The sequence below is a fragment of the Tarenaya hassleriana genome, unplaced genomic scaffold, assembly GCF_000463585.1.
Source record: "Tarenaya hassleriana unplaced genomic scaffold, ASM46358v1 Cleome1, whole genome shotgun sequence".
NCBI lineage: Eukaryota > Viridiplantae > Streptophyta > Magnoliopsida > Brassicales > Cleomaceae > Tarenaya > Tarenaya hassleriana.
This window is the reverse complement of record NW_010960187.1, coordinates 3,939,398-3,962,779: the sequence shown is the minus strand read 5'-3', so window position 1 is coordinate 3,962,779 and position 23,382 is coordinate 3,939,398. Positions and strand designations below refer to the sequence as shown.

At 41.1% G+C, this 23,382-nt stretch overlaps 7 protein-coding genes across 9 annotated transcripts in view; 2 read left to right on the top strand and 5 right to left on the bottom strand.

Moving 5' to 3' along the window:
• LOC104809641 (pentatricopeptide repeat-containing protein At1g20300, mitochondrial) overlaps positions 1–471 on the bottom strand; it is a 2,241-nt gene extending 1,770 nt beyond the window's left edge. The window contains exon 1 of one of the 2 annotated variants that reach the window (XM_010535698.2): positions 8–471. In XM_010535698.2, coding sequence (XP_010534000.1) covers positions 8–386 — 379 coding nt within the window. In that variant the 5' untranslated portion in view covers positions 387–471. The other variant, XM_010535690.2, reaches the window with a different exon arrangement.
• A 241-nt stretch (positions 472–712) lies between these two features.
• On the bottom strand, positions 713–2,914 carry LOC104809629 (RNA pseudouridine synthase 2, chloroplastic). Its single transcript, XM_010535674.2, has 7 exons — positions 2,517–2,914; positions 2,280–2,423; positions 1,961–2,188; positions 1,683–1,885; positions 1,451–1,529; positions 1,085–1,260; positions 713–1,004 (listed from the first exon to the last, which is right to left on the bottom strand). The coding sequence occupies exons 1-7, from the start codon at positions 2,874–2,876 to the stop codon at positions 887–889; spliced, it is 1,308 nt and encodes a 435-aa protein (XP_010533976.1). The 5' UTR covers positions 2,877–2,914; the 3' UTR covers positions 713–886.
• A 650-nt stretch (positions 2,915–3,564) lies between these two features.
• Positions 3,565–9,292, bottom strand: LOC104809618 (V-type proton ATPase subunit B2-like). Its single transcript, XM_019203835.1, has 14 exons — positions 9,232–9,292; positions 8,492–8,547; positions 8,285–8,383; positions 8,142–8,201; positions 7,903–8,014; positions 7,600–7,808; positions 7,144–7,272; positions 6,891–7,028; positions 6,523–6,673; positions 6,334–6,416; positions 6,146–6,193; positions 5,982–6,035; positions 5,810–5,893; positions 3,565–4,035 (listed from the first exon to the last, which is right to left on the bottom strand). Exons 1-14 carry the CDS (start codon positions 9,287–9,289, stop codon positions 3,847–3,849), a joined length of 1,470 nt encoding a protein of 489 aa, XP_019059380.1. The 5' UTR covers positions 9,290–9,292; the 3' UTR covers positions 3,565–3,846.
• A 597-nt stretch (positions 9,293–9,889) lies between these two features.
• LOC104809608 (pentatricopeptide repeat-containing protein At1g20230-like) lies at positions 9,890–12,362 on the bottom strand. The gene has a single exon (XM_019202274.1). The coding sequence runs from the start codon at positions 12,125–12,127 to the stop codon at positions 10,319–10,321; it is 1,809 nt and encodes a 602-aa protein (XP_019057819.1). The 5' UTR covers positions 12,128–12,362; the 3' UTR covers positions 9,890–10,318.
• A 1,317-nt stretch (positions 12,363–13,679) lies between these two features.
• On the top strand, positions 13,680–16,481 carry LOC104809595 (H/ACA ribonucleoprotein complex subunit 1). 2 transcript variants are annotated; one of them, XM_010535642.2, is made up of 9 exons: positions 13,680–13,826; positions 14,006–14,128; positions 14,714–14,794; positions 14,885–14,973; positions 15,101–15,175; positions 15,395–15,459; positions 15,540–15,596; positions 15,740–15,940; positions 16,072–16,481. In XM_010535642.2, the coding sequence occupies exons 2-9, from the start codon at positions 14,006–14,008 to the stop codon at positions 16,155–16,157; spliced, it is 777 nt and encodes a 258-aa protein (XP_010533944.1). In that variant the 5' UTR covers positions 13,680–13,826; the 3' UTR covers positions 16,158–16,481. The 2 variants fall into 2 exon arrangements, with proteins under 2 accessions (XP_010533944.1, XP_010533935.1); XM_010535633.2 differs by having other exon boundaries at positions 13,681–13,826; positions 15,731–15,940.
• A 759-nt stretch (positions 16,482–17,240) lies between these two features.
• Positions 17,241–20,076, top strand: LOC104809576 (50S ribosomal protein L13-like). The gene is made up of 6 exons (XM_010535609.1): positions 17,241–17,359; positions 18,158–18,245; positions 18,716–18,787; positions 19,056–19,222; positions 19,371–19,482; positions 19,669–20,076. The coding sequence occupies exons 2-6, from the start codon at positions 18,201–18,203 to the stop codon at positions 19,879–19,881; spliced, it is 609 nt and encodes a 202-aa protein (XP_010533911.1). The 5' UTR covers positions 17,241–17,359; positions 18,158–18,200; the 3' UTR covers positions 19,882–20,076.
• Positions 20,077–20,096: 20 nt separating this feature from the next.
• The window catches only part of LOC104809587 (protein FREE1-like), a 4,277-nt gene continuing 991 nt past the window's right edge, over positions 20,097–23,382 (bottom strand). The window contains exons 2-11 of the mRNA XM_010535620.1: positions 22,568–23,382; positions 22,118–22,204; positions 21,897–22,028; positions 21,664–21,795; positions 21,458–21,523; positions 21,251–21,361; positions 20,954–21,046; positions 20,820–20,853; positions 20,688–20,755; positions 20,097–20,339 (exon numbers count right to left, since the gene is read on the bottom strand). The exon at positions 22,568–23,382 is cut by the window's right edge and continues 10 nt beyond it. Of these exons, the coding sequence (XP_010533922.1) occupies positions 20,262–20,339; positions 20,688–20,755; positions 20,820–20,853; positions 20,954–21,046; positions 21,251–21,361; positions 21,458–21,523; positions 21,664–21,795; positions 21,897–22,028; positions 22,118–22,204; positions 22,568–23,382 (1,616 nt within the window). The 3' untranslated portion in view covers positions 20,097–20,261. The remainder of the gene's footprint in view (positions 20,340–20,687; positions 20,756–20,819; positions 20,854–20,953; positions 21,047–21,250; positions 21,362–21,457; positions 21,524–21,663; positions 21,796–21,896; positions 22,029–22,117; positions 22,205–22,567) is intronic.

Genomic DNA, 23,382 nt, shown 5'->3' with positions numbered 1-23,382 from the left:
GGAATGCCGTGGCGGACCCCGCCGCACTTCTCGATCACGCACCGGACGACCGAAGGAGAAATCGGAGAAGCGATGGAGGAGAAATCGAGGGAATGGCAGGGGGTCGAGAGGCTAGGGTTTAAGGCGGCGGTGTCGGCGCTGGGGTTAGGGTTTTTGCGATAGTGGTCCTTGATGAGGGAGTGGAACTTGTCGGCGATCTGTAAGTCCTCCATGGTAAACTCAACGACGTTGACTGCAGCGGCGGAGGCGGTCTCGTCGAGGTTGTCGCCGTCGTCATGGTGAAGAGACGTGGCGGCGGCGGAGGAGGAGAAGGGTATTATTAGGTTACGATTTGATAGAGAGCGAAGGATCCGAGAGAGCCCAAGGTTTGATCGAGATAACGCCATTAATGGAAGATTCAGTTGCTTCGTTCGCCGGGAATCACAGTGTTCGCAGAGCGAGTAGACAAGAGCCAAGGGATTTATTCTGTACGGGATTTATTCAGACGGAGTTTGGTCTGGATTATTTTTTTTGGATTATATTTTTTTTATGATTTTATTTTGAAAAAATTATATTAATCTCATTCTATATTCAGTTCATTTTATTTTTTGTTTAAATCAGTTTGAGTTCATATCCATATTCATTTTTTGATTAATTTATACTAAACTTGAATTAAAACAATTAAATTGTAAACATAGAGCTCAATTTAGATATAATTATATATATTATCAGATTGAAATGTATTAGAGATTATAATTTATTCAACGGAAACGAAATAACACCCTTATCCTTTTTTTCCCCTGAATAAGGCCCTAATCTCAGCCTCCAATTTCTAACCATAATCTCGGCCTCAACTCAGCTCTCGCCTCCCCATGCGACCACACCCGATGAAAAGCAGGCAGTTGGTTTACGTACGGCTTACCTTTTCTGTCCCGAGTTTGCGAAGCATGCCTAATGTCTCTGCAAAATCTGGAGGCGGCGGACACGAGAATTTCACATCTTCTCCCGTGCAAGGGTGCTTAAAGCTACACAAGAAAACAGAAAAGAGTCATGTAAGCGGCTGTTCATGAAATAACAGCTTCAAGAATCGGATTTAGTTGCTCACCCAAGGACCAAAGCATGAAGGCAGGGCCTGTCCAGTCTCGAAACCAGTTCTAAGATCTGTCCATGATCGTTACGGGAGGCTCTTTTCTGAAGAAGGGAGAGGGCCATGCTCTTTGTTGCTCCATAGACTTCGTCACCTAACAGAGGAACTCCCACATACTTTGCATGTGCTCGTATCTACTTTAAGCCAAAGACGAAAAATTGGAATTACTTGGGGATCAGAAGTTCCAAGCAGCGTGAATCGGATAATGGTAGTTGAATTTCAAGTAAATGAGCATGAGAAATCAAACAAAGCCGGGAAAATTTTGAAGGTTTTGAGTATCCATGGATATTAGCAGCATATTGACATTGAATAATGCAGGACTACCTGATGGGTGCGGCCGGTTTCCAGCCTCCACTCTACCAATGCAGAACCACCGCCAGCAAGAATTTCAATCACCTTATACCTAACAATTACAGAAAAAAATTTGAATGGCAATAACAATTTCATTATCAGGTAACTTTAGAAGATTTCGATTCTGCAATCTCTATGCAGGCACGCCAACAAAAGAAACAGTGTGTCCTAGAGCCTCATGGGCTTGTAAAAAACTACTAATCACCTACTAGCAGCATGACGAGCCCTTCCACGGTTTGACAATCCAGGGATAGCAGCCATACGGATCCGATTATTCAAATCACGACCAATCGGTATAACGATTCGTCCATGGGATGGAGAAGGAACCCCACAAGTAAGGCTTACATATACTCTTTCAATAGTGTGTTGTTTGAACTGTTCAGCTAGATGGGCATGGGAATGTTCATCCTGTAATGCCATCTCAGAAACTCATAGGAAGCAAGAAATAATCAATGAGACCGAGAAATAAAGAAAAAACTTCACCTTAGCAACAACAAGCAATCCACTCGTCCCTTTGTCCAACCTATGAACAATTCCGGGACGAACAGACGCAGAGTATGCACTAGAAGACATAGTCTCTTCATCCTCTGAGAAATCCTCTTCATCGGGATCGACTTCGGTGTCTGAATAAGCAACTATGGGAAGACTGCAATGGTGAAGAATGCCATTAACAAGCGTGCCATTCGGATTACCGGGTGCCGGATGAACCACCTAAAGAGCAAAACAAACAAAGGGTATTCTCTCTATTTCAAATCCAGAGGGGCATTTCCAATTGCAATTCCTAGCAGTTTCAGAAGATTACCATGTGAGCAGGCTTGTTAACTACAAGAACATGATTGTCCTCGTAAACTATATCCAAAGGCATGTCTTCAGGCTCAGCCTTCAAAGGCTGTAGCTCTGATATTGTACAACTGACCATATCACCAGCTTTCACGTTGTGCGAAACCTGCGTAAGATGAAGAAATCGAAACTCAAATGAATATAACTTGCAGGATCGAATTACCAAAACTAAGGGAGCTTCGAAGAATTCAATCAAAACCTTATCCACGACACGGCCATTGACGCAAACGAGCCCCAATCGAATGCTCGACTGCACACGAGCTCGGCTCACGCCATGAACGCGAGACGAGATCCACGAGTCAAGCCGAATCTTTCCCGTTGCAACATCGACAGTCTCCTGAAATTTCACGCCGGCGTTACTGGCCCTCGGGCTGATTTCCGGCCGACGAACCCGGTCGGAATCTGGTATTCCGGAGCTTGATCTGACGAATCTAGAAACCCTAGGGAAGAAAGAGAATAATACAGAGAGAGAAGAAGAAGAAGAAGAGGAAGACGAAGAAGAGCGAAGGGATTTTCCGGTGAAAGATGAAAGATTCGACACCGGGGAGAGAGTGAGCATCGTGTCTTCAACAAAACTCCGTTTGCTCTCCGGTAAGGTCCATACATATAATACAGTGGGCCCAATTGACACATATAGGGCTTTTAATGGGCTTTTTTTAATTAAAATGGGCCGAACCAGCCCTCAAAAATCTCCTACATTATTCAAAATATCCTCTTTTTACTAAACACTATTTTTTCATCATACCCTTTCACAAATTTATGTCACATTGGATATAAGATTAAATTTAACACGATTACTAAATCACCATATTCACACTTTATATATCACACTAAGCACTTAGTAAAATCATTATAAATTTAAGACTATAACCAATATAAACATCCTGTTACATTTAGAAAAAAAAAGAGGTGTAAAAAATAAAAATAGAAATAATTTTAATAAAGAGAAGATATTTTAGATATTTTACCCCTTGAATCTTGAATATTTGAATTGGTTTTAATTTACTACAATTGTTGTAAGATGAAAAAAATAATTTTCAAATTGAAACTAATAAATACCGAACTGAACCTTATAAATATTAAACTAAAATCCAACTTATTCATCTATGTGTCAATATCAAATTTCCGAATTTTGCTTGTTATTCATATAACAAAACCATTCCGAATGGAATCAAACACTTAAAGAAACCAATACAACATGGTTTCTTAATTTCACATGGTACATTATGGAACAATACAACACGGGAGAGAGAAAGTCGCCTCGATGGGTTCTTTATTTGACCTGATGGCACATTATGGAACAAAAAGACATAATCCCGAGAAGAAAGCTTCCTCGGATGTCTTAAAAGGAGCAGCAACAACAGAGAGCACAACACAAAGCTATAAATAAACAACACATTCACCCATATGTCTGAGTTTTAACTACACGAACTTAATTCAAACTCACAATTAATCCGAAAAAAAAAATAGTACTCATTTGAGGTGTTTAGACAAACCATACGATGAGAGGAAGAAAAAGGAGAGGGGACTTAGCTGGAGGAAGAGTCGCGGCTGTAGAATTGGTCGAGGGTCTTTGCGGGGATACGGTGGAGAAGCTCCCGAGGGAAGATTCGGAGGAGAGTCCAGGCCAGATCGAGTGACTGGAATATGTTCCGAGTGTCGTACGCCCCTTGCGTCACGAATTTCCTCTCGAATTTGTCTAGAAACTCTAGGTACAGCTGCAATGAGTAGAAAGATTGTCATGATCCGCAGTTTCAACCTTTTGATATGGTTTTAAGTCCAGTTACTAAGAAAACTTATTGCAAATTTAGCACTGCGACGGCAGCTCGGATAGAGGTAACGTAGGAAAAGAGTGCAGCAAACTGCATCTAAAGTCCCATGGTATAGAAACAAACAACGGGTGGGTGGACAGAGCTCGGGTACCCGAGTTTTCTGGTGTAACCGACCTCGGCCTCGCCCCCCTCGGGTTTATTGAACGGACTACCCAACCTCGATTTTGTAAGGGCCGGATGCCTGAAATCCGGGTACCAGGTACCGCGGGGTGTGGGGAAGGCTTGGATACTCGGCTAGCAAGGGCAAGTGCGATGGAGAGAGGACGAGGCGGTCAGCCAATAAAAGGAAAAAGAGAGTCAGGCCGAAGGAGGGTGAGGCGAGGAGACAGACATAACTGGCCCTGAGGAGGGAGCGGCAAGGCGAGGACAAACCGAAGTCGCAAAATCACCGCCACTCACGACCCCGCCGGCTCGCCCCCACGAAACTTTTCCCCCTCAAGTCAGGTTACCTGCGGGGCGCTAACCGAAATCGGTGCCCGAACCCAAAAATCGGATTCTCACCGTCCATGGACTGTACTCGGAGGACGAGTACCCAAAAATTCAGACATACGAGTCACGAGAAGGATGAATCCTCGCGATCTCGGGTTCCCGCTGCCACTTCCAATGTTGGTGTATGGTGTGTATACAAACTGCAAAGTATACGATTATGCATGCATAGAGAGGGAGTGAGCGAGAGAGGTACCAGATCCTCAGAAGAAAGTGCTTCCTCTCCGACCACAGCTTTCATGGCTTGTACATAAGCGCCCGAGGGAAGATTCGGAGGAGAGTCCAGGCCAGATCGAGTGACTGGAATATGTTCCGAGTGTCGTACGCCCCTTGCGTCACGAATTTCCTCTCGAATTTGTCTAGAAACTCTAGGTACAGCTGCAATGAGTAGAAAGATTGTCATGATCCGCAGTTTCAACCTTTTGATATGGTTTTAAGTCCAGTTACTAAGAAAACTTATTGCAAATTTAGCACTGCGACGGCAGCTCGGATAGAGGTAACGTAGGAAAAGAGTGCAGCAAACTGCATCTAAAGTCCCATGGTATAGAAACAAACAACGGGTGGGTGGACAGAGCTCGGGTACCCGAGTTTTCTGGTGTAACCGACCTCGGCCTCGCCCCCCTCGGGTTTATTGAACGGACTACCCAACCTCGATTTTGTAAGGGCCGGATGCCTGAAATCCGGGTACCAGGTACCGCGGGGTGTGGGGAAGGCTTGGATACTCGGCTAGCAAGGGCAAGTGCGATGGAGAGAGGACGAGGCGGTCAGCCAATAAAAGGAAAAAGAGAGTCAGGCCGAAGGAGGGTGAGGCGAGGAGACAGACATAACTGGCCCTGAGGAGGGAGCGGCAAGGCGAGGACAAACCGAAGTCGCAAAATCACCGCCACTCACGACCCCGCCGGCTCGCCCTCACGAAACTTTTCCCCCTCAAGTCAGGTTACCTGCGGGGCGCTAACCGAAATCGGTGCCCGAACCCAAAAATCGGATTCTCACCGTCCATGGACTGTACTCGGAGGACGAGTACCCAAAAATTCAGACATACGAGTCACGAGAAGGATGAATACTCGCGATCTCGGGTTCCCGCTGCCACTTCCAATGTTGGTGTATGGTGTGTATACAAACTGCAAAGTATACGATTATGCATGCATAGAGAGGGAGTGAGCGAGAGAGGTACCAGATCCTCAGAAGAAAGTGCTTCCTCTCCGACCACAGCTTTCATGGCTTGTACATCCTTCCCGATGGCATAGTTTGCATATAGCTGAAAAAGCAAAAACCATGTAAAGACACAATACCTCAAAATTAACAAAGAGAAGCAGCATCGCAGGCAAGATACATGGTGACAGTACCTGGTTGGACACGTCAGCATGGTCTCGACGGGTCATTCCCTCACCAATAGCACTCTGCAGAATGAACAATCAATCATATATCAAGAAACACGATGAGAGTTCGTTTTAAGGGCATAGATATCTTGAAAAAAAGGATGCGATGATATGTTCAAACGGCATAATACCTTCATAAGCCGTGAAAGGGATGGGAGCACGTTAATGGGTGGATATATCTGTTAAGTAAAGAACAAAGGAAGTCGGAATGCAATACATCACATGAGTAAACACCTTTTATTTGTGTTTAACAAGAAATGATAAACAGATCCAAAGAGGATAGCGCAAAACATGAACTTGTGGTTCGGTCTCTGCTTACCTGTCGGTTGTAAAGTTGACGATCAATATATATCTGACCCTCGGTAATATAACCAGTGAGATCCGGAGTAGGATGTGTGATGTCTGAAATTTAGGACGAGAAATTACTAAAATGCTCAATGAGTGAAGTAAACTACAAAAAAAAAATGTTTTTGTAGTTATTAAGAAGTGTTGAGTGAAATGACTTTACCGTCATTGGGCATAGTCAGGATAGGAATTTGAGTGATGGAACCCTTTCTTCCTTCAATACGCCCAGCACGCTCATAAATGGTTGCAAGATCAGTATACATATAACCTGGATATCCACGTCTCCCAGGAACTTCTTCTCGGGCAGCTGAAACCTATAGTTTCTCAACCATCGTAGTATTACTTTAGTAAACCTTTGTGACGTGTTCATGCAAATTTCAACTTTTCGAAAACCCAGACAAACATTTTGATCAATGAATCTGGATGCATCGTTAAAATGGGAGTGACAACAACTGGATATAAAATTCATTACCTCACGAAGAGCGTAACAGTGTCTGGAATACGGTGTAAACTGGACTTAAAATTTATTACCTCACGAAGCGCATCTGCATAAGAACTCATATCTGTCAATATAACGAGAACATGCTTTCCACATTCATAAGCCAAGTATTCTGCTGTTGTGAGGGCAATTCGAGGAGTGATAATTCTCTCGATGGTCGGGTCATTGGCCTGTCAGAATGGGATGCAGAAGCAGCAGAACCAAGGTCAATCCATCGTCAAGGTGATATTAGTACTAAGAAAAGCAAGATGCGGCATAATCCAGATGATCCTCATAGCAGCTTACCAGGTTTAGGAAAAGGGTGACTCTCTCCATTGATCCATTTTCTTCAAAATCACGCTTGAAGAACTGAGCTGTCTCCATGTTAACCCCCATAGCTGCAAATACAATCGCAAAATTGTCCTCTTCCTGATTCTGAACAATGGCAAATGAAGAGTCATGCATTTTACGAGGCAAACAAAAGTGCACAGATATATACAAATATTGAAATCTCCACCAGCTAGAATATCCTCTGTTGCAGTACTTGAGGAGCATTTGAACAAATGGCATAAAAATATAAAGCTTTTTAATGCACCACAGATTCATAAAGACGCATAAACAGGATTAAATTATGACTGAAATAATTACTCTATGGATTTGAAGTTACTTCTATATCATTGCAAACAAAGATAATTCCTTATACTTCAACATGCTACTCGGGAAAGAAGACACTCTAGCAGCATTAATTGGACAAAATGATACCCCAAGTAGGTCATCGCTCTTTTCCAACCGCTTGACAAGACCAGCCTGACGACAAATCTGAGCAGCTATTTCATTATGTGGCAGACCAGCAGCAGAGAAAAGTGGAATCTTCTGTCCACGTGCAATGGAATTCATGACATCAATGGTAGAAATGCCCGTCTGTATCATTTCTTCAGGATAGGTTCTCTCACTGGGGTTGATAGAACTCCCTGTAAAATATTATGCACTTATAAGATTAGAAAGAAAAGATAACGATTAGATGGAGTCATTTACACAATGGGGCAGTCATCCTTCAATGCTCACCAGATATATCAAGGTATGCCTCTGGCAGAATAGGAGGGCCATTATCAATTGGCTTTCCAGATCCATTAAATATGCGCCCAAGCATATCCAATGATACGGGAGTTTTCAAAACCTGAACGCACGCCGAAACAGGGAAAAAACTGTAAGCAGCCATCTCCTGCTTTCCAACATGCCAATGCAACCGTATCTTTCGAGGAATGAGCAAAACGTTGAAAGAGAGAAGGTTCTAAAGTACATACCTCTCCTGTGAATTGCACTGTGGTAAACTTGTTATCGATACCAGATGTTCCTTCAAAGACCTGAAACACATAGCTAAGTGAATAACTGAGGACAACAAAACTATAATCAAAATCAAGCTCTAGTTATGCGGAAAATACTTAACCTGCACAACTGCTTTTTCCCCATCAACTTCCAAGACCTGACCACGTCTTGTTGTTCCATCTCCTAAACGAATATTAACGATCTCCTGGTACTTCGGGCCCTGATGTATTATGCAGATAAAAAAAGGATGAAACCAGTTAGAAAATTCCCCCAACCAAAGAAAACTGACATCTTTCATGCCAAAGCATCCACTCATCTCTGTTTCTACCTTCACTTTGTCAAGGATGACCAGGGGGCCAGCAACACCAGAAACAGTTCTGTACTCTGCGAAAGAAGAAAAATGATTCATTCAGTCTGCTAAATAAAATATGTACTAAGAAAGGTAAACAATTACATCAGTGATAGGAAATTGGAATGACTAAAGTACATTGACTAATCCACAAATGCGATCAATTACACTAAATTCTATCAAGATGAAGAAATCCCTATACACCCCTTATGAACTGAAAAGTAAAAGCGATTCTTTATGCCATTCGAAGACCCTACACAAGAAAATGTCTTTTTTTACATGCAATCCACAAAGCAAAAAGGGCTCAGAGCAACAACTATCTGTCGACTGAACCCAGGATCAAAACAAGCAAGCAACAATAAACTTGAAAATTCATTTTCCAAACTAAAGATCACCCTAAATAATGATAAAACAAACCCGTGATTCAATCCAGAAACTAAGGAATTTACATGTATTTGAACAATAATCCCTCAGAAATCGAGAGTTCCCAATCATTCGTTCTAATTCAACTCGATTACACGCTAAATAACAGCAAAGAATCACCCGAAAAAATGAAAAATGAAAACCCTGAGAGGTTGTCATTTCTTATCCGTTTCTCCAACCGGTGTAGTTCTGATTAAAAAAACAATCGGGAAAATTTTCAAACGGGATACTTCAAATCCTAGAGATAGTTCTATCACTGATCGAAGCTCATAAATGATCCATGATCAGAGACTTACCCATGCCGATCTCGAGAGTTCCTTCCTCCATGTCGATATTCTTCGTCGTCGCCCCCATTTTCACAGATCAAACCGATCACGTCGCTCTCCAACAGCACAATTCCTGAATCAATCACGACGCGGGAACACACAAATTCCCCAAAATGAGATCAAGATCTCTGGAGAAATCGATCCGACAAAACTCGATAGGAATGATCCGTTCATGATGAATTCCGAAAAAAGACAGCGACAATCGAAACGGTAAGAAAGATCTGATGAACACCAGAACACGTACCTGGGACGATTAGATTCAAACCAGAGAGAATACGAGTTTGAAAACTACAGACTACGCCGGTTGCAGTTTATGATGAAATACGTGGTCGCGAGATAATAAAAAGGAAAAAAAAAAAACAGAAAACCCCCAAAAAACCCCGAAATTTTACAAAAATTCAGTTAAGATCTAAAAAAAATTCAATTAATGTTATTTTATCTAAAATATTTTTTTTAAGCTGGGAAATAAAATAATTGTACTCGTCATTTCCTTTAAGATTTATAAAATTACTGGGAAAATACGTATTATTAGTTATTAAAACTTTTTATTTTAAATTAATTTTTTAAATGAGTTGTATACTATGTTATTTTTCATAATTATGATATTAATCGAGAAATGATTCGACTCAAGATTCAAATTTATAGGTATAATAAAATACATTGATATTAAAATCAAGATATAGTAAATATATTATTATCAGCTACAAAAGAACCCGGGCAAAAGCTTCGCCAAAGATACCCACAAGAACAATGCCCACGTGGCAATACCACCTGAAGAGGTGTACCAACGGCTAGTTTCTTGCTGTGACTGCAAATGTATATACGCTCTTTTCTCTTGCTCTTCCGCATCTTGCAGCACAGAATCCACATTCGGGTGATGATCCGATCTTCTCATCTCCATCATGATGATGATGGCATGGTGGTGATCTTAACCAGCTCATCTGTTGTTTGATCCACCTGCAAGAGGTAATGTGGAGTTTGTTCTTCACTGGAATTCAACTTCATCCCGGCTTCTTCTTCGGACTCAGGCTCCTCATCATTATGTCCATGACCATGTCTACTTATGTCCACATTCCTTTAGAAGCGTAGATGGGTTTTCTTCAGTTTCTAGCTTGATGAGGTTTTCTGCCATGATTTTGCTTAAGTCCACATAGTTGTGAACCCTGCAAGAACTTAATACAGCTTCCCATACCCGCGCGTCTGTCTCAAAGGGCAGTCCTTTTATAATTTCATATACTTCTTGCAATTTCCCGGCCCGTCCAAAAAGGTTCACCATGAAAGCATAGTGTTCGAATCTTGGTTTGATTCCATATTCGTCTGACATCATGTTGAAATATTTCAACCCTTCATCTGTCAAACCACCATGGCTGCATGCTGCTAAAACATTAGTAAAGCTGATGAAATCAGGCCTCAGTCCGGTTTTTCTGAGAGACTGGAATATAATTATGACTTCGTAGCTCTCCCCGTGCATTGCATATCCGCCCATCATCGAATTCCAACAAACTAAATTTTTCATGGACATCGTATCAAAGATCATCCTAGCCATGTCGATTCTTCCACATTTGGAATACATGTCAATCAATGCGCTACCTACATGAACATCGTGCGTAATCCCGGAACGCAGAGCAAACCCATGAGCCGTTCTCCCGTGGATCAAAGCCGCTCTATTTCCACATGCTGGCAACATCGAAGGGATTGTTACAGAATTTGGTTTTACCCCTGCAACCTGCATCTCTCTGAATAGCTCTAGTGCTTCAATGTCCTTCCCATTCTGTGCACACCCAGCTATTATTGACGTCCAAGACACGACATTTAACTCCAGCTTATGTTCCTTGAATAACTCAAACATTTCAAGGGCCTTATCAACAAGACCATTCCGTGAGAGCCCTGTGATGCAAGCATTGCAGACACCGGTTTCCTTGAGTTCAAATTCATCGAAAAGTTTCAAAATTTTATAGCCACACCCGCATTTCCCGTACATATCAACCATAGCGCTGGTGACACATTTATCCTTCATCAACCCCTGCTTGATCACATACCCATGAATCTGCCTCCCCAAATCCAACTTCTCCAAGTCTCCAACAGCAGGAAGAACGCTCGAAACCGTCATCTCGTCTGGCCAAACCCCATCAGAATGCATCTTTTGGAACATCTTGCCTGCTTCCCCGTGATAACCGCTATGATTAAACCCTGAAAGTATACCGTTCCACGACACTAGATTCGGCTCCAAACCCAATTCTTCCATCACGGAAAGTAGACCCATCACCTCTTCTAAATGACCCTTTCGTGCATAGGCACAGAGCAGAGCACTGCAAGTCACAACATCTTTCGTCGAAATTCTATCGAACACCTCGCGTGCGTTTCCTATCCTGTCACATTTCAAGTACATATGAAACAGAGAACCCTGAACAAAAGGATCCAAATCCAATCCAGACACACAAGCTATACAATGTATCTGTTTCCCAAACTCCAAACCTGACAACCCAGCACAAGCCTTGAACAAATTCGGAAGAACATAACTATCCGGAGACAGCCCATGAGATATCATCCGAGAAAACACGCGAAGAGATTCCGAGAATCGATTAGATCTGGTGAACGCGTAGATAAGAGAAGAGAAAGCGTAAATAGTGGGCTCCGGGATCGTTCGGAGGACGAGCTCTGCATCAGCGAAGCAATGGTGGTTCGAGTACGAAGCAATGATCTTGGTGGCGAAAAAGCCATCATCTTGGGCTCCGAGCTTGATAATCTGAGCATGAACTTGCCTTGTCTTCGATAGAGACGCAGAGGAAGAAGACAAAGGAGATTCTAAGAAGCCAAGAACTGGTTGGGGAATTTTCTCGAACAGATGACGAACTTTTTTTGTCATCGCTGAAACTCGAAATTTCCCGCCTTGTCAACCACTTTGAAGAAAGATTCTGCCACGTATGGAATCAACGGTGGAGATTAAGCGACTGAGTATCGCTTAGCCTCCAAGCAAATCCTGACCGTTGTTTTCATCTACTCCGTCAACAATCTCCTCTACAAATCGAGAGAGAGAGATTCGAGGGCTTTGTTGTTGCTTCTCGTCTTGGGATTCTGTTGTACGGACGTACGGACGGGTAAATCTGTTGCCGCCGGGCGAAATACGACGGTCCTCTGACTCTTTATGAACCTACACATATAGAAAGTTTATAACTTTGTTCCAAGATTTGATGATTTGATTCACAAGAAGTTAATCACTTTGTCCCAAGTGGGACGAGTAGATTCATATTATGAACCTTTTTGTCTGCTATGATTTGTCTTCAGTTTCGGATTGATTATTAGATATTTCGTATTATTTAATTTCAAATATTAAAAACCTAAATTTGGATAATTCAACCGATGAAATGAGAACATAAAGCGTTTATTCCATCCCGAATTGGAATATCAAGTTTTGATAAAAAACGTATAATCCAAAGGATAGTTGACTCTCGATCTCAAAATTAGTTTGAGTTTTAGTACATAATATTCGACCACCCAAAAAAATTTTCTTCAGTTCTAAGATTCATAATCCAATCTCGTGGATTAACCCAAAACTTTGATGAACTGTCGTATAATCAGTTTAACCATACACAATGACAATACCACCACAATATATTTACTAATACCTTTTTTTCTCGGAAAAAAACACCAAAATATTAACAACCCACACCTTGCAAATGTCACATACACGTTTTAATTGATTTATTAGGTTTTAGTATATATTAAATTAAATAAAATGGAATAATATGAAATTTTAAAATTAAACTAATCAATTTTAAAAATAAAATGAGATAGTATTATAAAAATTTGAAAAGATAGTTTTTAAAATAAATATGTTTGTTAAAAATCATTTTAAAAATCAGCATTCATATAATAAATCAATATAAAAAATCAGGTTCATATAATTTATATAAAAAAATGAAATTTTAAAAAAACAAGAGAACAATAATATAACCACAAAAAAATGTCGTTCCTACATATATCACAAATTTTCTATAAATAACGTGTAGATTTGGGTTTCGGGAAACAAAATTTTAATTAAATCATTATTTTTTTGTTATCATTTAAGACTTTTTCCTTCGCCTTTTGTGCGGTTGGATAATCTTCCACGAGAATATCCGTAGATGTTTGACCAACCAAAACCGGTTCAACTAAACCGAACTCAGGCAAATTCCAATAAATCAATCTCTTTTATAAACCCATAATTTTATGAAATTTTACATAACTTAAGTAAATATTAGTTCCTGGTAGGCATAAAAAATATTTCATATATAATAATTTTATGGTTAATTTAGATAAATCTATGGTTCGGTTCGGTATGATTTGGGATACAAAACCGAACGGGAAACCGGTTAGGGTAGTGCATGTAGGGTGTGTGTGTGGAAGAGAAGCGTTGCGGCTGCTGCTATATATCGAAGAAGCGCCTGCACAAAACAGCTCTTAGGGCGTAAAAGAAGAAACGAGGCCGTACAAAGAGGGCTCTTCCATAGGCCAGAACCGCCATTATCGCTTCCTTTGGATCTTCTAGGGTTCCTGTGAAATCTAAGCACAAGCATTGCACCAAGGTAAAGTAATCCAAGTGATAGGATAGATTTTCTGGGCCAGAATCCTTTTTTCTATGCGAAGAAAAAACCCTAGTTTCGTCGCTGTTCGTGACCTAATTCGGTGGGTCTTCCATGGAATTACTGCTCATGTTCTGATTCTTTGGTGTTTTTCCGGCGGGATTCCCTTTTCTGTTCTTCAGATGGACCGATATCAGCGAGTTGAGAAGCCAAAGGTGGAGACGCCGATTGATGAGAACGAGATTCGTATCACTAGTCAGGGCAGGGCGCGAAACTACATCACCTACGCCATGACTCTTCTGCAGGTGATTTGCTTTCCCTTTTTTATTCTGCTTCTTCTTCGTCCTTAGGTGAATCTGATTCTGTATATAGTCGATGCCTTCTATGGTTTCGATTAGAGGTGTTTGGGGATTGTTTCCGTTGTGATAGGATAGATTTTTTGGGGTTTCGAGATTGTAGAATATGAACTTATCCCCTTCGGTGACAGATTTGGAATCTGGAACCTTCCTCTTAGGGGTTGAAAGTAGGCTGAGAGAGTGAAAGATGGGGTTTTCTTTTTATTTTGTAATCTAGATTTGGATTTGCTCTGTGTTGAATTGGTAGTTCAGAAAGATGTGTTAGTACTACCGTAGTTATGAATCTTATAATGATGCTTATCGCTTTTGTTCATGTTGGATTAATTAGAAAGTACCGTGGTTGATGTGCCCCTACCGAAACGGTAAACTATTACGGTTTTTAATCTGATGGTGGATTGATGTTCTCATAGTTTCAACACTTCTGTTGGTGGATTTTGGCTCCATTGGATAAAAATCGCCGATGTTGTTTGGGTTTTGTCTCTGCTTTTGTTATATGATTGTCCTGTATTAAAAGAATCGGTTATTTTTTTGCAGGAAAAAGGTTCAAATGAAGTTGTGTTCAAGGCAATGGGAAGAGCGATCAATAAGACTGTGACCATAGTAGAGCTGATCAAGGTACTTATTACAGTTTTTTTTCTGAACCATAAACGATTGTGTTTCTGATGATGTCTTAATATATCCTCATTATCTGTAACTATAATGCAGAGAAGGATTCCTGGCCTTCACCAGAACACTTCTATTGGATCTACAGATATCACAGACACATGGGAACCTCTAGAAGAAGGCCTTCTACCGTAAGGGGACACTAACTTCAGAACTTTTTTTAACGCTCTAATTGTGCCTGAAGCTCATCTTACACTGTTACATTCAATTTTTTAAATATTAGATTTCTCTAATCTGCTGTTTATTTCTTTACCTAAGATTGGAGACCACAAGGCATGTTTCGATGATAACAATAACCCTTTCCAAGGAGGAGCTGAATACGTCCTCAGTTGGGTAAGTTTCTTGTACTATTTCCCTTTGTGGCACTTTTTCTGCATTTGCTTGCTTCTAACTAATTTATGGTATGCCTTATGCTCCAAATAATCAATTAACTTAGCTTTCCGTGAAGTGATTTACATGGTAGATTATAATTTGAGGCTCTGGCTCTATAAGCATAATGGCAGTGGCACACCATTTTTTAACGCTTATAATTTTGATTAAATGATGTTGCAGGTACCAGCAACCAATTCCTGTTGAGTTGGTGAAGCCATCAGGCGAAATGGATTATGAAGGACGAGGTATTATGGGTTTTATTTTCTAATGAATCTTTCAAAAAGCTCCCTGGTTGGTATTTGAAGTTTCCTCTGTTGTCTTTTAGAAGGATCACCTAGAGGCAGAGGAGGAAGAGGCAGAGGAAGAGGAAGGAGCAACAGAGGTGGGATATATATGGCTTAGAAACTTCATTAGGAATTTCTGACTATCTCACCGCTGAATTTATGGTTTCAATTCATGGATTGTGGTCAACAATTCGAGGTCCGCCTAATTGAAATTCGTGCCCTGATTTTCCAGCTTTTACAGGAAATGGATTTGCGAATGCGGAGTATGAAGATGGAGGTTGGGATCGTAACCGGGCATATGGTAGGGGAAGAGGTCGTGGAAGAGGACGCGGGTTTCGTGGTCGGGGAAGAGGAGGATACAATGGGCCGCCACAGTACGAGATGGAACAGGACGGAGGTTATGGATATGATGCACCTCCTCCTCCTCCTCCTCCTGGCGCTGGTACGACCCTCTAAACTCGTTGTTTTGTTTCTTACTAGGATAAATCTCTCTGAACGACTAGCTGTGAGTTTTTTTTATTTTGGTCTGAAAACACGATGGCATAACATGAGGAAAATATTGATGATGGGCAGGACGTGGTCGTGGAAGGGGAGGCCGTGGGAGAGGCCGTGGTGGATTCAACAGATCGAACAGGCCACCGGTCCAGGCGGCTGCCTAAGTGAGGTTGTGCTGAAAATTCCGATGCTTCTACATGTCTCATGTTTGTCATAATTATCATTAGCTTGTTTTTTGGTCGATTTTTAAATTATTATTATCTAATCTGACTGAATTCATCAAGAATCATTAGGGTTCTTTTTGCATATGTTCATTGTTTTTTTTTTGTCAGCAGCATTGTCTTGGTTTTTTGGTAGAACTACTGAGGCATCATGTTTTTTTTTCCTCTTGTTTTGTTCTGTAGCTTGGGTTTTTAGGCAAAAGACAAGTTTAAGTTTTCACACTTTTTTTTCCCTTTCATTGTTAAGGTGATGGCACCGTTGATTCTTTTGTTTTTCCTTTTTTTGGTTGTTTCTCAGTTTTTATTTTGCTTAAAAAAATGGAAATTAAATCGCATGTAATCATGGAATGAATAATAGTGGTTTAGTTTCCTCCTCATCCGTGGGAGCCCGACAAGAACCCTTGCTGCCTCCTCTGTCCTGTCCTTGAATCGAATCTCCCTAGCCTGTAGAGACCGGTTTTGGTGTTTAAATAACTGTAAGGTATCCGTCTATGGATGGGATGGCGATGAAAACTCGATTCTTGGAACTTAAGTCTCCGGCCCCATAATAAAATCCCTGTTGACAACAAGTCTACTCTATGTTTATGAGATTTTATTTTGGAATTTGGTTCGGTTTAGGTTAGAGCGGGTCGAAATTTGAAAATGTTCAGACAATTATAGAAAATAGGATTAGTTTTTTGGGTTTGGCTTCTATTTTAACCCAACCGGGTTGATAATGTTCAAATTCGGTCTATTTTATAGTCGAGTCGAGTATAAGTTAGGAAATCATGAACGATGATTATATGTTATAAAAAAAATCTTAATCTACATTTTATAAAAAATGTATTTTAAACCAAATATGACGAGAAGGCAATTCAATCGTCTAAACTAAATTTAGTTGTATTTTAACGAAGAGAGAGACAATCTAATTGTATTTTGAAATCAATTAAATTATCTAGATTCGGTAGTATAGGGACGGTAGGAGAAAAAGACAAAATTACCCCCTCGAAATTACTTCGAAACCCTGAAAATACCCCGTTATTCCTCAACTTCGAAACCCTCTTTTCGGTCTTCACTTCGCGCTAGAGTTGATCCCTCTCCATCCTATTCGCCGACCACCTCCTCTTCTCCTCCGCCGCCGGTTTCAGATCTTGATCGCTGTCTAGGTATTCTCTCTCTCTCTTTCTCTGTTTGGTTCGAAACCTACGGCGGTGAACCTTTTGCTTTTTTTTTTTTTTCTGCTCAGTTTATCCCCACGGATTCGCTGTTTTATCTGAGAAATTCTCCATTTAGAATGTGATTTTAGGGTTTCAGTCATTGTTCTGTTTGCCTGGTGCTGTGCTCTCGTGGAGTGGTGTTTTTTTGGGAGGTTCTGTGATAGAAAAGAGCTTCAGTTTTCATTTGTTTTGCTCAGGTCTATGAAAATTCGGCTAATCCGTGTGTTTTCTTCGAAGTGAAAAACCCGGTATTGTTTATTAACTGTTGTGTGAAATGGGCTGTGTGGGTTTCCTTTCTGTTTGTTTCCCGAGAAAGTTTGAGGTGGAGAAGGATGAGATTGGTTGTATTTTGTCAATTGTCTTATGTAGTTTCTGAGTACTCAATGATATATGGATGTAGTGCTTATACAATATGTAACAAAAATGCAAGGGAAGATAAGAACACTCAAAAAGTGAAGCAGATTAGTGAAGCTTGTCTAAATATTGTGCTGTCGAGTTTTCTACTACCAGACATCTTAGCATGAAAGAATTGTAGGAGTTGAGGAGATCTTCATGGCACTCTGTCTTTATATTTTTGGCATTTGGAGTGTTCAAAAGTACAGTTTTATAATTTCGGGGTCTGTTTTTAATGTGCTCTTCTATCTCTCTTCCTCCTTGTGAATTTTCTCTCTCAGTCAAAGAAACCCGTCTTACAATGGTGGAAAAGTTCGTCTCTAACCGGGTGTTTTTTTTTTGTGTCTGTAATAGAAGTTTTACTTTTATTGTTGGAGAAAGAGCTAATTGGAGAAAGATGGCGACTCAAGCTGCTGCTGCCTCATTCAATGGCAATTTAAAGGTATAGGATTTCTTGTTCTTTTTTATCATTCAATTTATTTGTATTTCCATGGAAGTTTGAAGTTTGTATCCATTAGGTCTGACCACTTAGGCTTCAAAGCTTCTGTTTGCTTATGATTTGAAAGTTCTTCGCATCCCTTTGTATACATACATGCTAATAAATTTGTATTTTTGGGTATGCGGGATTGACTCCAAATTTCTTACAAAGCCACAAAACAGTACATTATGTGCTTTGTTGTATATTTTTCTCTAGATGGTGCTACTTAGCCTAGTTATTAATTGTATGTATTAGATGTGGAATTCTACCAGACGTTCCTGTGAACAAATTGACCGGTAGTATCTATCAGTTTCCAGTACTGGTTCTTAACTTCTCGAAATACTTAGGGATTTTGCTCTATAAAAAGTTCATGATGTTGTTAAAATTGTCATTGTTAGTTTGACCTTGTATATGTGCTGTGATATTTTATGCAGAAAGCAATGGCCGGGATAAAGCGTATCAATCTTGATGGTCTCAGATGGCGAGTATTTGATGCCAAAGGCCAGGTTTTGTTTGATTTTTCTGTCTGCTCCTGCCTTTCATTGTACTTTTCTGTTTACTGTTAATCATGAGTAGTCCTACCAGTCCACAGATCACAATCTTAAGCAAATATGATTGGAACATTTACAAATCGAGATCACAATAAGTATCCTGATTTCATCTGGATCTGTTTTATATGTTTTCGTCGGTTTCTTTTTTGATGAATTTGGATCAACATTCAACATGAATCACTTTTTGGGATACCTTATCTCAGATCAACCTTATGTTTTGTAGGTTCTCGGTAGATTAGCATCCCAATTATCAACCGTGCTTCAAGGCAAAGACAAACCAACTTATACTCCAAACCGTGACGATGGGGACATGTGCATTGTTCTCAATGCTAAGGATATATGTGTAACAGGAAGAAAGCTCACTGACAAATTCTACCGTTGGCACACTGGGCAAGTATAATGTTTTTAAGCATTTCTTTAATCATGAACTCAAAAGGAGAAATGGGTCAGATTTTGCTGGATGATATCTTGTTTTTTTTCATACTTTGTTATGATATTCACTTCTTTATTTCTTTCTTTTTTCTTTTTCTGACAACAGGTATATCGGTCACCTCAAGGAGAGGAGTCTAAAAGATCAAATGGCCAAAGATCCGACAGAGGTGATCCGCAAGGCTGTTCTGCGTATGCTTCCTAGGAACAATCTGCGTGATGTAAGTACACGTAGTTTCTAGGAACAAACTTGCTTTACACTTATTTTGTATTAGGACTGCGCACTATTTGAGTTTGAATTGAGGTTGTTTGACAGCTTATAAATTTGCGTGTTTTCTCCATGAATTGCTGCTTGGTTGCAGCAAAACTGAAATGGTCTTTTATTTCTCATATGGTGTGGGTATCAGGATAGGGACCGGAAGCTGAGGATATTCGCAGGGGATGAGCATCCATTCGGTGACAGGCCACTCGAACAGTTTGTGATGTCTCCGAGGAGAGTGAGGGAAATGCGGCCACGTGCTAGGCGGGCAATGATCCGCGCCCAGAAGAAGGCCGAGCAGTCGGAGCATGGAGGGACTGATACTAAGAGAGGCAAGAACAGGGCTTCCTCTCAAGTTTAGATAGTAGCTCTCTCCTTACGAGTGAAGTGACTTTTCTTGGAGTTTTGGTTCAATGCCTTTTGGTCTTACCGTCTGTATTAATAAATTGCTGGTGCTGATGATATAAGCTCTGTGGGGATTGTAGAATGCCGAATTTTCTTGAAAAACTGCAAGCATTCAGGACTTGGAAAGGAAAGACAGCACGGTTTTTTTGTTTCTTCGTCAAGCATTGAACGTTAGTTCGAATGGATCCAGTGGAGAACATTTGGATCCAGTTAAATAACAAACAATGACCAGATACCAGCATTCGGATTACGTAAACCGATACGTACATACATGCAAAGGCAAGCCCTTTTTCATAAAAACCAAATATGAACGACATGTACGAATAAGCAAAAAAATCAATGAGCGCTCACGAGGAAAGGGTTTTGGCAAACCCCGCATTCGATTGTCTCTGATCCTGAGATCGGAACCTGGACCTGCAAGAGATCCCACACCGTGTAGTTGATTGATGTTAGTTAGCAGCCCGAAGAAAATAAATTAAAACTAGCAAGAGTTTCTGCTCCGACGATTAAAGAAACAGACACTGATCTAAAATCTATGTCGAACAAGAAGGATATCGGAGATATTGTAATGACGAGATAGATACAGCGGATCAAAGAAATCCGGTTTAACCACTTAGATCCTCCCATGGTAACACTAATAGTATCCAGAAAGTACTCATACAAGAGACACACGGACACATAGGTAGGACCATTTGTTTTCCTTGCTATGGAAAACACAAGATTCTGTAATTGAGAGAAAAAAAAAAAAGGATAGCTAATAACCTGTAAGTGCACTGTGCAAGTTGGACAAGCTACTTCCTTCATCCGTCTCCCCGGCCCGTCTCTTGAGCCTGTAAGTAACCTCAGCAGTTATTCAACAGACAGATGACATACACGGGAAAAAAAAAACATTACCAGATGAAGAGTTGCGGTTTTTCTCCATTTCCTCCTGTGTCAAAAGATCAGGAATAGAGACATTGAAATAATTTAGCATAAATGATGAAAGGGCGTTGATGAAACTAAATCAGGGCAGTCTGGGGGCAGCTTACCTGAAGCTTCCTAGCAAGATCTTCATGGCTCTGAGGTCCAATATATTTGTTAGAAGTTTCCTTGGCATTACTCAACCTTTGTGACACTTCTGCCTGCATAAACCAAAACAAGTGCAAGTAGCACCAGAGAAATTGATGATGCAAAATCAGTTTCAAGACTAGATTCTGTGACCTATCCATAGGAATATGCAACCAAAGCTCTCTATCTTAAAACTAGATATCCACACATACTGTCTATACCCAAAGACCAATGGAAGAAGATTCTGAAAAATACAAACGATAGGTTAAAGAGCATACCATGCACGGGTCACAAACACGGACTTGGGGAGCGTTCTCCTCAGCAGTGAGAGCAACCCTGCCTTGAGTACACTTGTCACAGAAAATGTCCCCGCAGTTCCTACAGTGATGCTGAACGGAGAAAAAACCAAAGGTATAAGGTTCAACATTTCTGACCATAGTCTATAAATTGCTTTCGAATTATCAGATCAGGGGGGGAAAGTTTACCCTACGCACAAATGCACCAAAATCTGTACCACATGATGTGCACCCTTTAACAGCTTCATCAGGGACCTAATTAATGCAACCAATAGCACAAAATGAGAACAATAATCCTAACTAAGCAACGCGGTAGCTCTGAGAGGAGTAGCTGATCATCTAAACTAATCCTAATATAAAAGATTTGCCACAAGGATTTTTCTATTAGAACCTACCCAGTGATCCTTCTCCTCGTTCACAGGTTTTATCACGTTCATCCAATCAGCAAGTCCTTTTTTCTTCTCAGCGGCCTGTTCAGTTGATTTCACTGAGGCAGAAGGCCTGCTGCTTTCCCCAATCTCCTTTGCCTGAAATAGACGATGCTAAAGAAATCAGATAAACAAGAGAGAAGAATAATGGAACTGAGACTAAGACCTGAAGGATATAAATCATTGGAAATCACAGATACCTGAAACATTGCAGCAGTCACAATGTCCAGAAGGGTGTTGATAGTGTAACTACTCAATTGCAATCTGATACGCTTAGGTTCGATGTCCACTGGGCTCTTAGACCAGAAAGCCAGAATAGAAGAATCTAATTTCTGATATATAGATGAATATAACGGACATGAGGTCATCGTTCATTATAGTGGACAAAAAGAATTAGAAAGGAAAGAATACGGTCTCTTACTTCGCATCTTGTGACGTTCTCAAGAGGGTATATCCTCAGTGTTCTGCTAGTACTTGGATCGAGCATTCGGATCCCATCCAAACCAACCTGCAAGCATAAAACTGACAACTAATTACCCTTCACAACACCTGTATATCTAGGCAACACTCGAAAGGCAAAAGCTTTGATTCAGAGAAGAGTTGGGTTTTCGTTCATCCACACAATACAGAGTAACAAGTAATTGGTCAATCCATCACAAAGAGAAAAAAGATTACAAAGCCACTCGGTCCACCAAACAGAAAGTAGCACACTGCAGAAGAAGTTCAGATGAATCGTTTTATAAATACCAAAGTATTCCAAATGCTGAACATGTAAGGTGAGAACTTTGAGTATATAAGTTAGAAACAAAACAGAAAATTGTAAATTTCCACCAACGAGTTGAAGAAGTATCGAGGGATATCACATCATTACCTGGCAAAGCACATCCATGGTGGTCTGCCCATAGGTTTCCGCCAGCAACTTCACCCGGAATTTCTGCACCCCGCCATTAACATCTTCCTGCGTTTCCGCCTTCGGAACAGCCCTCACGATCTTGCCCGAACCCGAGCTCGCCGAGGAGTCTCTGCCCGAAGAGAAGCTAATGGATCGCCCATAATCGTCGAACAATGTCGATTTGGATAACTTCGGTGCCGTTCCACGTGCCCCGTAGGGCTCTACTTTTCCTCCTTCATAAGCATAGACGCCATCGCCATAGGAATCTTCATACCCAGGATATCCTCCGCTGTTCGATTGTTTCCCGTAAATGTCGGAGCTAAAATCCGATTTAGTCCTGCCGTAGCCTCCATAGGCAGGCTGGTCAAATTCCACCGGATTATCGTACGGATTCTCATACGAGGGAGGTACTGAAGCTCCTGAGGCACCAAACGTAGTTGCCGAGTACAACGACGATGAGTAAGGCGAACCAGATACAGGGTTCGGGTTCGGCGCTACCGCAGACGGCGGAGGAGGAGGGGGAGCGTATCCGGAGTTAGTCTGATGTTGATCATACGACGGAAAATACAGTGGTTGACCCGTGGATTGCTGATACGGCGGAGCTGAACCGAAGGATCCGTACGACGACACCGGTGCAAGACCCGGAGAAGACTGATTACAGGTAGATGAATGAGAATTAGGGTTTACAGACGGATCCGGCACCAGCGGCGGAGGTCGTTGGCCGGCGGGAGTGAATGCAGGAGCTGAATCAGGAACATGATTGGAAGTCTGCGTATAGGGCGGGGAAGTCTGTG